General features: G+C 35.1%; 1 protein-coding gene across 1 annotated transcript; it reads right to left on the bottom strand.

Moving 5' to 3' along the window:
* Nucleotides 1-3,056: 3,056 nt before the first annotated feature.
* On the bottom strand, nucleotides 3,057-10,736 carry LOC121407640 (cyclin-dependent kinase 10-like). The gene is made up of 11 exons (XM_041598810.1): nucleotides 10,633-10,736; nucleotides 10,016-10,088; nucleotides 8,984-9,055; nucleotides 8,256-8,358; nucleotides 7,441-7,643; nucleotides 6,193-6,322; nucleotides 5,428-5,551; nucleotides 4,888-5,027; nucleotides 4,217-4,269; nucleotides 3,724-3,799; nucleotides 3,057-3,187 (listed from the first exon to the last, which is right to left on the bottom strand). Exons 1-11 carry the CDS (start codon nucleotides 10,654-10,656, stop codon nucleotides 3,115-3,117), a joined length of 1,071 nt encoding a protein of 356 aa, XP_041454744.1. The 5' UTR covers nucleotides 10,657-10,736; the 3' UTR covers nucleotides 3,057-3,114.
* Between the last annotated feature and the right edge of the window lie 1,853 nt (nucleotides 10,737-12,589).

Genomic DNA, 12,589 nt, shown 5'->3' with positions numbered 1-12,589 from the left:
AAACAAGCATTTCTGCGCAAACAGATTTCTGCGAGCTTTACAAAAATGGACAGTGCTCACTCAAGTGTAACATTCTGACAAAACTTTTACTTGCATTAGATAGATGAGACTCAAACCTAAGATTATATGTGAAAAAATTACCCACATGTTGTATATTTTTGAATTCCCAGGGCTTTTTCAAAGTGTAAACTTTTTTTTGATACGCACTTTATATATATATACAATCATACCCTCAACACGAGGTAGGTGAGAGCTTGTTCAAAGAAAACATGGTTCAGGAAACTAATTATTAGATAGATATACAGACAGACCAGACCACACAGATTGAAGAAATACATAAATACGTAATTTCTTGAGACAACAGTTCTATCATAATTCAGATGAGCAAAGGTTTTACAGAGCTTTAGGTGATGCTATCCCAAGGCCATACATTCTTGCTTTGTAGGATCCCCACCCAGTAATTAATATGCTCATTTCACAATGATAAATACTTTTAAGAAATTTGTACGACCCATTGTGGAAGTTGTTCAAGATAGATTTATGTTATTGTATTTTGCCCAGTTTATAGGAAATGATCAGAGAGATATATTTTATTCAGGAACATGGCTTTGGTCAATGATTTATTGAACAAAACTGAATCGAAATACACACTTTAGGCTTTATGCCAGTAATTAAAGTACTGATGGATGATGAGCATCGTGACAATTGTACAAAGCATACTCTATAATCATTACAAGACAAGGCAATTTCCCTCCAAGACAACTTCTTGCCCGAGTGCTAACATATATAAGGAAAGTTCACCTTGATGAAGTTTATTTTAAAAATAGCAGAAAAAATATTACAAATATTGGTGAAGGTTATAATAATAATAACGGTATATTTACCCAGGGTAGCCACTTCAGTTCCGAAAACTGTTCTCCCAGCGGGCCCTGCTATTATTTTTAGTTTGAGGAAAATCCATCAAAGATTAAAAAAAAAATTTTTTTGTCAATTTATGACATCATACATAATAAAGAAAATTAATGAAATATCATTTTCTAAAAATACCAAAAATGGTTCTTATTGTACCTTCAGTATATCAACAGGCAAATGATTTCACTTTTGCTCCTGAAGGGGGTAAAAATAGTCATCCATGAACCATTTAAAACTTGGGAAATTTATTTGATATTACATAATGTATGGGACAGCTGCTTGTATATGATTTCACAAATCAAAAACTTAGAATTCTATTAACTTTTTAAATCTTTGAGGAATTTTCCTCAAACCTTCACCAATATCTTTCTACTATTCTTTCTGGTATTTTCACAACAAACTTTTCCTCAGGATGAGTTCCCCTTTAAGCTACTTTCTCTTCTACGATATTTTGTTGCTGGGCTGTTAAAATCTCATATCTCAAAATTGAAGCATTTGGACAACAGCTCTAAAAAGCCGTATTGAAGAATTATGACATAAGCATCAACCTTTTTTTGCTGAGAAAGAGTACAAGAATTAAAGAAACTGTTTTCCGACAATATTTCTAAAATACATCTTTTTCTGAGCTGCCCTCAAAGTTTATATATTTTGAGATGATTCGAGTAAACAATTCTACAGTTTTCACAAATCTGGTTCTAAATTCATGACAATCTGCATCAGTTTAGAGTTATCATGATTGTCAACAGATTATTTTCTCTATCCCCCAATTATTTTCTTGTACATTATCAATATATTTTTTATTACACTGTGATATTTTTTATTACACTGTGATATTTTTTATTACACTGTGATACTATCCAAGGGGTGAGTAACTTTGTGCAGGTTTTTCAAGTCTCTGTCTCAATATTTAGTTCACTTGAATACACGAGTATAGGAATAAAAATACTCATCATATCAAAGTATCTATGAGTTAATGCTGCCATTTCATGAAATAATCACAAGTCATGTTCAGTTAACACTGCACTTTATGTGGAAAAAGTCTGGATTTTTGGACTCATTAACTACTTCTTTTCCAAAGAGTACAATGTGATTTTTTAAACCATATAACAAGTTATTATTATATTTTTATAATATTTAAAAAACGAATAATTCCTGTATAACTGTTATATCTGTAATTTTGAAAACAATAGGGACAAATTAAGAAAAAAAAACATAACAAAAAGATATTCAAAATTTAATTTACAAATGATATATTTATTACATCAGGGACATATCTATTATTTCATTTTTTAATTTTATAGAATAGGTTACTATAAATCTAGGGTTTCTTTTCCTACATCCATCTCAATCAGCTCACCTGAGACTATAACAGAGAAAAAGATAAATCTCTTATTATAAATTATCTCTTTATCTGGATATTATTTCTTTCTAAATGAACAACAAGAAGTTTTTTATTATCCATTTGATACACAAAATGCATATATACTATGTGTGAGTGTATTTTAGTGATGATGCAGTGGCTCAAAATTATCAAAAGTACAAGGAAAAGCATTGTGGATACAAGATGTCTGCATTGCCACTAGCATCACACAGTGGAAACTATGCATTATTTGTTTTATAACATGGGTTGGCAGTATGGATTATACTGGAAATAATTAAACCCCTGCATAGTAGCAAAGAACGAATGAACATATACACATGGTGATCACCATCTGCTTTCTATCACAACACAAAATGTATACTATCTCGCTATTCATTGTGATTTGCAATACAGTAATTGCAGCAGAGTCCTTGTCATTGCCTTCTTTTTGAAATAATGCATATTTCATCCAGCCACTTTTGTACACCTAAGATGTACAGTGATGCATCCAAAACGTCAACCAGGGCTTAAGCACATGTGCACTGTTCACCTCACCTAACCCATGTCCATGTCATCTTTTATTCACATTGATTTACAAACTTAACCACCGCTGGGATTAAAGAACAGAGATGTTGAGGATACACCTACGGAAGCCATCTTCGCACTTGGCCCAGCAAGGCCTGGAGAAGACCAGGACAAACCCTGGCATTCACCTGTCCATCTTTCATCTGCTTCGGTCACATCCTCAGAAAGGGCACTCAACTGCCATCTTTTAGATTAAGAGCGAACCTCTCCAGTATAGGGCATTCATCTTGTGAATTCTAGTCAATGGTAGACTCGCATCATCTCTTACTCTTCTTGGTGTCTCCAGATCCAAATGCAACTCCCAGTTCATTCTTCCCATATTGTGAAGGTCTTGACACAAAAAAAGGAAGGAAAAATGCAATTAATTCCAAAACTCAGAAGTCATTTTACTGATCAATTTAGCTATAAAGGTTATGTATACTGTTGGAAATGGCACTTAATTTGTCAGAGTATTCAAAAGCACTGCATTTTATTATTCTTTGAACATATAGTGTCAATAGAAAATATATATGCACTATTCATAATCACTGTAAAAAGAGAAGATGAACAAAATTCATAACCTAGTTGCAAATTGTAATCAGTCATGCATGTTGATAGTAAATCATTGAACATGATATGTTATTTAGACCTTTCTGTGGTTATTGAAGTGTAACTTGCATCGCTTCAATGGTCTTGAATTATTTCTTATTTTTGAGAGGAAATGAAATAGTAACCCTTTTTTAGTCAGGGAGGTAACAAAAGGCGATATTCATACCTCTGCAAACGTTTATAAAGTACATGGTAATCATTAGGCCCAACACCGAAACTGCTCACAGTGAGCATTTGTTGAATTTGAATTAAACTGAGTGAGAAGGATAATTTCTTACCTATGCTCAGGCCTTGTGTTGGATTTTCTCTTGTTACGATGATGAGGGAATGTTGGCATCAAGGCTTTGTCACAAGCTGTAAAAAAAAAAAAAAGAGAACCAAAACTGCTACATTACATTATATTTTATCCATTAGCAATAAGAACATAGCAGCCCCTGTTAAAATGCAGAGGCATATGGCGTTTCATGAAAGGACTTGTAAGACGTTTTATCCGACAAGTCCTGTTTTTTCTGACAGTTTCTATCTTAATCAAGGAAAGTTTTCAGATCTAACAACTTGTCAGACAAAATTGTTGATGAAACGCTACCCTGAATAACATGGAAACAAGGCAAATCATCCAAAACCAACCGAATTGCCATAATGAACATATATCAACACTAAAGAGAACAATGATATTATGGTCGAAATTTCCCACCACCCCCTTAACTGGAGTTAAGATCATATCTGACTTGAAAACACAATATATCACATGATGGAAATAAAAACACTCACGTAAAGGCTGTTCTTTGAAATAGGAACTCTGTAGGCTCTCCTCTGCTGAAGCTCTGCAATGGAAATGACAGAAAATGAGTTCAAGGCAATTGTGTATTTGAGATCATATCAATTTTAGATGATGTTTAAACGTTTGCATGATGGGATGAACAATTGCAGAAGTGGGTTACTGCTCCTGCTACTACTCCATTCGCCGACTCAAACCAGCCTTCTCTCATCTACTCAAGCCTTCTACTCAAGCCTCTCACCCTGCCTACTACTCATCTTTCAACTACTTCTGGTTTACAGTCCTGTTAGGGATTACACTCATTTGAAAAGAAAACTCTACTTCCCAACCTCCACTTTCTCGCCTTTCCATTTCACCTTCCATTTCTATCCACTTTTATCTCAATCCCTCCCTCACTTTCCACATGGTGTACCGAAAACCATTTCTATGAATATAAATTTTACTTTAATATCAACCAGGAACTCAGTCTTAATTGAACATTACATTTCCTCTGATGTGAAATTGTACATCTTTGAAGTTCATATGGACTTGCCTAGAATGAGCTTTGACATACAATATAAATGAATGATTATCACATTCATGAGATTGCAAAAAAAAGGTTTCATTTTCAGTTCATCACTTCATACTTCTGAATAGCAATACAAACTGGCAGTATGCATGTTACCTTTTCCTTGGATCGTACATAAGAAGAGAGTTAAGAAGACGCAGGCCAGACTGGGATAACCATTGGAACTTGGCTTTCAGATTATTGTAAGGCTGCTTCTTCAAAGTAAAATTCTGGACCATAGTAAGCTCTGAGAATCCCTGATAATAAATAGATAATGAAATACAATTTATTGATTTCTTCATCTTGCATACAATGGTATGTGTACTTAGTAGAGCTTATAATCTCTTATATCAAAACATCAGAGCACAAAATATAAGATCTCATAAAGTGGAGCCACAGATGTAGATCATAGAGGATCAATATAATTCATGTAGAGTATACCGGTATTCAATGAAACTTGCCTTGGTGAAAATTATTCCTGAGGAAAATAAGCATGTCATGTGAGACACTACATAAACTTAAAACTCTATGCAAACCCTAATCCTATGTCTTCAGATAAATCCACACAGACCAACTCAAACTGCAATATATCTACATAACTTATTTATGCTACAATAAATATAAATTTATTCATCAAATTTGATTTGAGAAACTCACGGGCCAGATGGTATCATTAGGTGTCCCGACAAGGTCTATGATGTGGTTGATTTGGTGAAGTTCTGAAGCTCCTGGCATGAGGGGTTTGTTGACGAGGAGCTCACCGAGGATGCATCCTGCTGCCCTGTGAACCCAAACAAAGGATAAAGACAAAACGTTACACAAAAATGCCAGTTGTGGTAAAAATGATTTCAAACAGATTCTAATAAAATGATCATCAAGTTTTTAAATGATGTATAAATAAAAAAATATGTGCATAATGATTTATTTACTTGTTTCATTTATTCGGTTTAATTAATTCTGGTAGACAACATGAACCTGATGATGAATTTGTAAGGCAAGCATGGCATTCCAGTCAGGTGTATATGTACATAAAAGTCAAGAACTACCGTGATATGGTGGCAACTATCCATGACTTTAAAGACTTTCTCATGAAATTGTTGTTTGCTGAAAATACAGGTACTTAGCTTTAAAAAGGTTACCTAAGGTATGGAAAATACTTTGCACAAAACCCTGACATATTCAATTTCAAAATGGTAAAAATTCCTTGTTAACCAAATAGGTCATTTTGCAGAGAGGAGAAGAAAGTATCTAGAAAGAAACAACATACGAAATATGAGTTATGATAGTAACAATATTCAAATGTGTGAAAAAAATTCAGCAAAGATTCATGGACATTTAACATTACACAGGTGTAATTCCAGGGATGTTAAAAGCTTTGATATATACCCTTGGGCAGTATTTACATACACTATGTTTACCTACCACATGTCTATGGCTGTGGTCTGATCTGCGGAACCAAACAAAAGCTCTGGAGCTCTGTACCACAGGGTCACGACCCTAGGGGTCATAGGTCGAACAGGGAGACCATAGCGCCTGGCAAGACCAAAGTCAGCTAAAGAAAAGAGTAAAATAATTGTATTAGATCCACTAAATGCAGTACAGTAGCACACTTTTTTTCTAGTATAGGATTAAATAATTATTTTCAATACAGAAAAAAGGGGAGATTTTATTTCAAAAGTGGTAAGAGATTAGGAGTTTAATGAAGACATTATCACACATCAATCATTATATATCTACTGCGCTAATTTTCCTTTTCCGTTTTAAATGACTCTTATATAAGGAATAAACAAAGGAATGTTGCAGTCTAACATTGCAATTCCTAGCACATTTAATTCAGACAGTACAGAATTTTTTAAGAGCCATATATTCTTATGTATCATTTTCACTTTTCAACAACATTCAGAGAAATGGGGTGGGGGGGGGGGAGAGCGAAGGATAAAATCGATATGGGAGACAATGGTGAAGGTATGAACTTAATACCAACTGTTGAAATAACATTAAAGGTCAAGTCCACCCCAGAAAAATGTTTCTTTGAATAAATAGAGAAAAATCAAATTAGCATAACGCTGAAAAATTCATAAAAATCGAATGTAAAACAAGAAAGTTATGACATTTTAAAGTTTAGCTTATTTTTCACAAAACAGTTTTATGCACAACCCAGTATACATGCAAATGAGACAGTCAATGATGTCCCTCACTCACTCACTAATTCTTTTTTTTATTGTTTGAATTATACAATATTAATACAGACCAATTTGACTGAACCATATAGTATTAAAACAATGCTCATTCCACATGTTCATGGAGGAATTAATCTTTCTTCCACTTGACGAATAGGAGAAAATTAGAATAATTGATATTTCATAAAATAAAATACAACAGAAATTTGCATACCGACCAGGATGCGAATATAACTGTTTTGTGAAATTAAATGAATCTTTAAAAACTTTCTTATATTTCATCCGATTTTGATGAAATTTTCAGTGTTATGCTTGTTGGATTTTTCTCTTTTTATTCCAATCAACCTTTTGTTAGGCTTACTTTCCTTTAAAGAGTTCATAGGTCCATATAAAACCAAATGTGTGATTCATGCAAATTTTAGAATACGGAAAGGAGGGACAGTGGGGAAGAAGACAGAGATGGGAGAATGTACAAATTTTGAAAACCTACCTATCTTGAGGCAGCCCTTGTCTGTCAACAGGAGATTAGAGACCTTTAGATCTCGGTGGATGACAAAGTTGTCATGGAGATAGCGCAGTCCTCGCAGCATCTGGAGGGCAAGGCATTTGACCTGGGTCTCTGTGAACGGGGAAGGCATGTTGTCAAGCAAGCTGGCAAGGTCCTGCTCACAGTACTGCATCACTAGAAATATACTGTTGATGGAAGTAAATGGTCAGAAAATGGGGGAAAGTCATTTGGGAAGAGAAACAAACTATAAATTGAATTTGATGATCTATAAACAGCTTGGAATAGATCATTGCAACTTGATAATTTACTTAATAATAATTAATAATTTACTTACTTAATAATACTCTTGATTGACAAGAAGTGTCAAAGCCAAAGCCATCCAAAATTTGAGCTGAATCAGCTTTCAAAAAGAATAAATAGCTCCAAAACTGACATAATTTCATGATGCGATATAAAGGAAAGGCATTATGAACTAAGCATTGTTTCATGATTTTGAAACCTGCAATTTTCTGTTCAGGAAGTACATACATGTACACATGATGAACAAGTCTAAGCGAGAGTTGCAAGAAACTTAGAAATTCATTACAAACATCAGTTGCAAACAATTGAATGACATTTTAAATTTGTGGATCAATATCCACTAGAGTACATTAACGAGTAGGCTAGAAACTTAACTTGCATTTGACTGCAAATATTATGATTGATAGGGACCTATGATGAAATGTATGTTTTTCTGCCATTCCTTCAAAGACCCCCTCTCCTCTCCTCTGAAGAGGAACGAGAGCAACAATACCTACCTATCAAGATGCTGACCAACAACTACCTCTCGGAGTTCTACCACATTCTCATGTCTGAGGTTGATCAGGAGATGGATCTCTCGAAGGCCACTAATTGGTAAACCTAAGAGAAGATCAAATTAGTACTGGTTATTACAAATAAATTCTTAATTCATAGCCATTTTCTTTACAGGATAAGCAGTCAACAATCAGAACCACTTTTCATTTAAGATTATCACATGCAAGGCTAGTTTGGATTTCAAGAAGTAAGAAAGTCATAAGTTCAAAACTTTGATAGTTCCATACTACCATTTATTTCCTATTTCTTTTCTTTTTCTTTCCTGCCATTCTTCGCAATGCCATTTTGCCAGATCTTTTAATTTACTTCCCTTTCTTGCCAATCATGCTAATGTATAAATTTTTGGGGTGATTTGTTCTTTCTCACATGTTTTACCTTTTTTCACAATACATTCTTTCTTTCCCATTTCTTTTCCCTTACCCCTTTCCCAGCAAAATCTGCTTGGGGGGGGGAGCAGCCACCCCCTCCCTGTTACACCACTGCTGTCTCTCTTTTTCTCTCCATTTTCCGCTTTCATTCACTCTCCTTCTCTCTCTTATTTTTATTTTCTCATCACCATCATCTGTGTTCAGCTTATTATTACTACAAATTTTCTGTAAAAAAATCTAGATCTGCAAATAAGAGCAGAAGCAGTTATCAATATTTGAAAGCAACTTTGAAGAAAGCCTACCATCTTTCTCTTTCTCCATGCGAACTTTCTTCAGTGCCACAATCTCCTTGCTCTTCATGTCACGGGCACGATCTGATAAGAAAATTAAAAGAAGGGTTTGAGAATACATGTCTACATCTATACATGACTAGATCCAATAAACCACGCATTGCAGGCACAACTCGGCAGATTAACATTTGAGGATTTAAGACCACAATTCTAACTTTTTATGAATCTCATTCTTTACTGTAAGATTTTTTGTTGGCTCAAACAACCGTAGACTTTGACTTCGAAACCAGCAATATCAAATACACATGTAGCTTTAACTGATGACCCAATTGAACTAGTTTTGTAGAATTTGATAAAATACTTAATTTGAATTTATCTTAAATAACCCTTTTTTTTCACTGACATCTGATATTCTAAGTAAAGAATCAATTTGATAACCCTTGTTAATCTATTTGGACCATGATTCATCAAACTGGACTTCTTGTCTTCATCATACTTTCAATAATTTGGTCTAAGTTGTCTTCACAGTCTGGATATTGCATGTGTCAAGTTAGTCCAGTTTGGACCTTGTTGTTTAGAAGTACCCTTTCCCCAAAGCTAACATAGTGGGCACATGTCTCCCAATCTCTAATCAGCGCCAAACCACTCAGTGGGGAGGGAAGATGAGTGGTTTGGCGCTGATTAGAGATTGGGAGACATGTGCCCTCTATGTTAGCTTTGGGGAAAGGGCACTTCCAAACAACAAGGTCCAAACTGGACTAGTGTCAAGTCAATTTTCGAGACCAGCAAATGCAAATCAGTTCCATTTGAACAGACTTTGTGGTCCTAAGATTTGACTGTTATCCTTAATTAGGCCGGGGGGGGGGTTACCGATTACTACATAGGGTAATATTTTCGGAATGCGAAAAGCTATCCCTGCAATGTTTTGTGACTTTTTTCTTTTAAGTTTCCCGCACCTTTTCTAAATCAAAGTAGTACAACAAAACAAATTTCTAAATAAGTAGTTTGGACAACTATCTATTAAGGGTAGCTGAATATACTTACACACAATGCCATAAGTTCCTTCTCCAATTCGATTCAGCTTCTCAAATTCAGAAACACTTCTACACAGGCCAAGCTGAGAATTAAGAAATTAAACAAAACTTTTGCTATTCATCTACAGTACATCATAATTAATGAGTTTAGTGATTTCCATTAAAAACTGGATTTCACATTGATCTACTTTTGGGAGACTATGGTTGCAAAAGGTCAGTCAAATATTGTTATGAAGATATAATACAAATGATTCTAGTTGGTAGAATATTTCAGGAAGAACAACAATTAAACAATTTAGTATCAATGGCTCAACAAAAATATCAATTTTATAGCAGGGAAACAAGTTAAACAGGGGTATGGGGCGATTTAGCCCCTGAAATGCTCAAGAGAGCCCTGGAAATAAACAAGAGCCACAGAAAATCCCCATTTCCTGCAGTGTTTATATAATATTGACTGGCCTTGAGGGGAACATCAGTCATATTGCCAGCAAAAGAATCATATTGGCGCGAGTCTTTAGACGAGGGGAAAAATGATTCTTTTCAGAAGGTGTGGAGGAGCAGGAGGAGGAAAAGAGAAGAAAGGGGGGGGGGGGGTTGAGAGTCAGAAATCAATAATAATGTACTTACCCTATCCTCTTCTGGTATCTTCATAAGTTGACCTGTAGCTATAGAGGTCAGGTGAGTAACCTTCTCCGAAAGGCTGGGAGGGGACCCAGAATTATCAGATGACTGCCGCCTAAGCTGGCTGGAAATTTGACCATCTCCGGTGCTCATACTTATGTCTGTTTTTTACTCAAAATATTCAATTCCAAACTACCTAAAAAGTAGAGAATAAGAGAGAAAGTATGAATGAAGAGAGGGAGAGAAGGTGGAATACTTACTAAGATGACCATTAAGAGATACCTTTCCAAAGGTATGATTCAGAAACTTGACTTGCATTTTTTTCAGTCTGTATAACTTTAGCAGCCTTAACAAGTTAACATTCTTCATTCCGATCCTGTTGCCAATAGCCTAGATAGCACCACTTTGGCACTCGCATCTAACAGGTAGGGTACTGGTGCGGTGGACTAATATATATAGATCTATAACTCTTTTCATAGACATCTTCTTCTTCTTCATGATTCAATCATATTAATTATTAAATCATTCAATTATTTAATCATATTAATTATTAATCATATTAATTATTAAACATATTAACATTAACACAATAAATTTTTTAAACTTTCATCATACATAACCAGTAGTTCTCATATTAACACAATAAATTCTTTAAACTTTCATCATACATAACCAAAAGAGTAAAAATTTTACCTAATAAATTTCCTATTTTATGATTTTAAGCTTTCAACTGCACCTCTGTTCGGCCTTGGCTCAGTTCTTAAGTTGAAAATGTATTACGGAACATGTGTTTTCTTTTGGAAAAACAATGAATAAATAAAATCACTGATTCAGCTTTTGAAAATAATAAATTAATTAGAATTAGATCTTAATGACACTACTTTCTGATGCATAAATTCACAACCACATGACAATCAGACCTTCATTTTGAGGAGCGCGATCGCCCCGGCGCTCCTACCGCGCTCCTAAAAAAAATAAGGAGCAAAAAATCGCCCTCCTGAAAAAAAAAAAAATGAAAAAAAAAAATTGCTAAAATTTCACATCTTTAAATCCATGACATGGCCTTTTTTCCATAATTCCTTGAAATTATTCTGATTTAGTTGAAAACTATTAGAAAAATTAAAAATATTCATCTCTTTTCCGAGTCTGATTTGAATTCAAACTCGGTCAATATTGCAGTCCCTTGTAGTCCCATATTGAGAATGGGTCGGGGAACGTAACAACACTCAGGCTGAGGAGGGCGCTGTTCGTACAATGTCTTTCAAGATGTAATTTTTGTATCCCTTGCTTCGAAGCAAAATTTCGCCGTGTGGATTTGTGATCGAATCTCCTGGATTTACAGAATGTTCTTTTGATATGATATACACTATCCTTATATAACAATGGATCCTTCAAAGAGTACACGTCAGCTGGAAAACACTCCAAACAAATCGTCCCCGCTCTCCAAGAAGCCGAAAATTGTTGACTCTAGTCCCACCGCTTCCCAAAGCCGTATGGTAACGAACGCGGACGCTGTTCCCAAAGGTCAGTACAGAAATGATTCGGCTACGCATTTGGCTTCGTCTAACACTAGCGCCAGGCGTTCTCTTGGTTTAGAGTCCACAGATGCTCCTCCTACCTGGTTTGTCACCTTTTTTAATGACTTTGAATCAAGATTTGACTCACGCATTGAAGCTTTGTTGGATAAAAAATTGAGTGACATTTCTTTAAAGGTGTCTGATCATGATGAAAGAGTCAAGAGCATTGAGTTTGATATGGGGTCCCTGAAGGATTCTGTCAAGCAGTTAGAGAAGGAGAAGGAGGTGCTCATTGCCAAATTGGATGACCTAGAGAATAGGGGAAGGAGAAAGAACATTGTTCTGTTTGGGATTCCTGAACATCCAAACCAAGATCATGAAGATTGTTTGAAAACTGTCACCGATTTCTTACAACATGCCGATGTCTCAAAGGATGATTGTTCGCA

This window comes from Lytechinus variegatus, chromosome 2 (assembly GCF_018143015.1).
Source record: "Lytechinus variegatus isolate NC3 chromosome 2, Lvar_3.0, whole genome shotgun sequence".
NCBI lineage: Eukaryota > Metazoa > Echinodermata > Echinoidea > Temnopleuroida > Toxopneustidae > Lytechinus > Lytechinus variegatus.
Note: the sequence above shows the minus strand (reverse complement) of the source record. Positions and strands in the feature narration are given on the sequence as shown.

Bases quoted from the DNA above. Each gene is read 5' to 3' on its own strand.
- LOC121407640 (XM_041598810.1), bottom strand. From the start codon at position 10,656: ATGAAGATACCAGAAGAGGATAGG. The intron at 6,323-7,440 runs GTAGGTTTTCAA...TCTTTTCTTTAG, and splicing joins CAAGGGCTGCCTCAAGATAG to CTGACTTTGGTCTTGCCAGG. The intron at 5,028-5,427 runs GTGAGTTTCTCA...ATTTATTATCAG, and splicing joins CTAATGATACCATCTGGCCC to GGATTCTCAGAGCTTACTAT.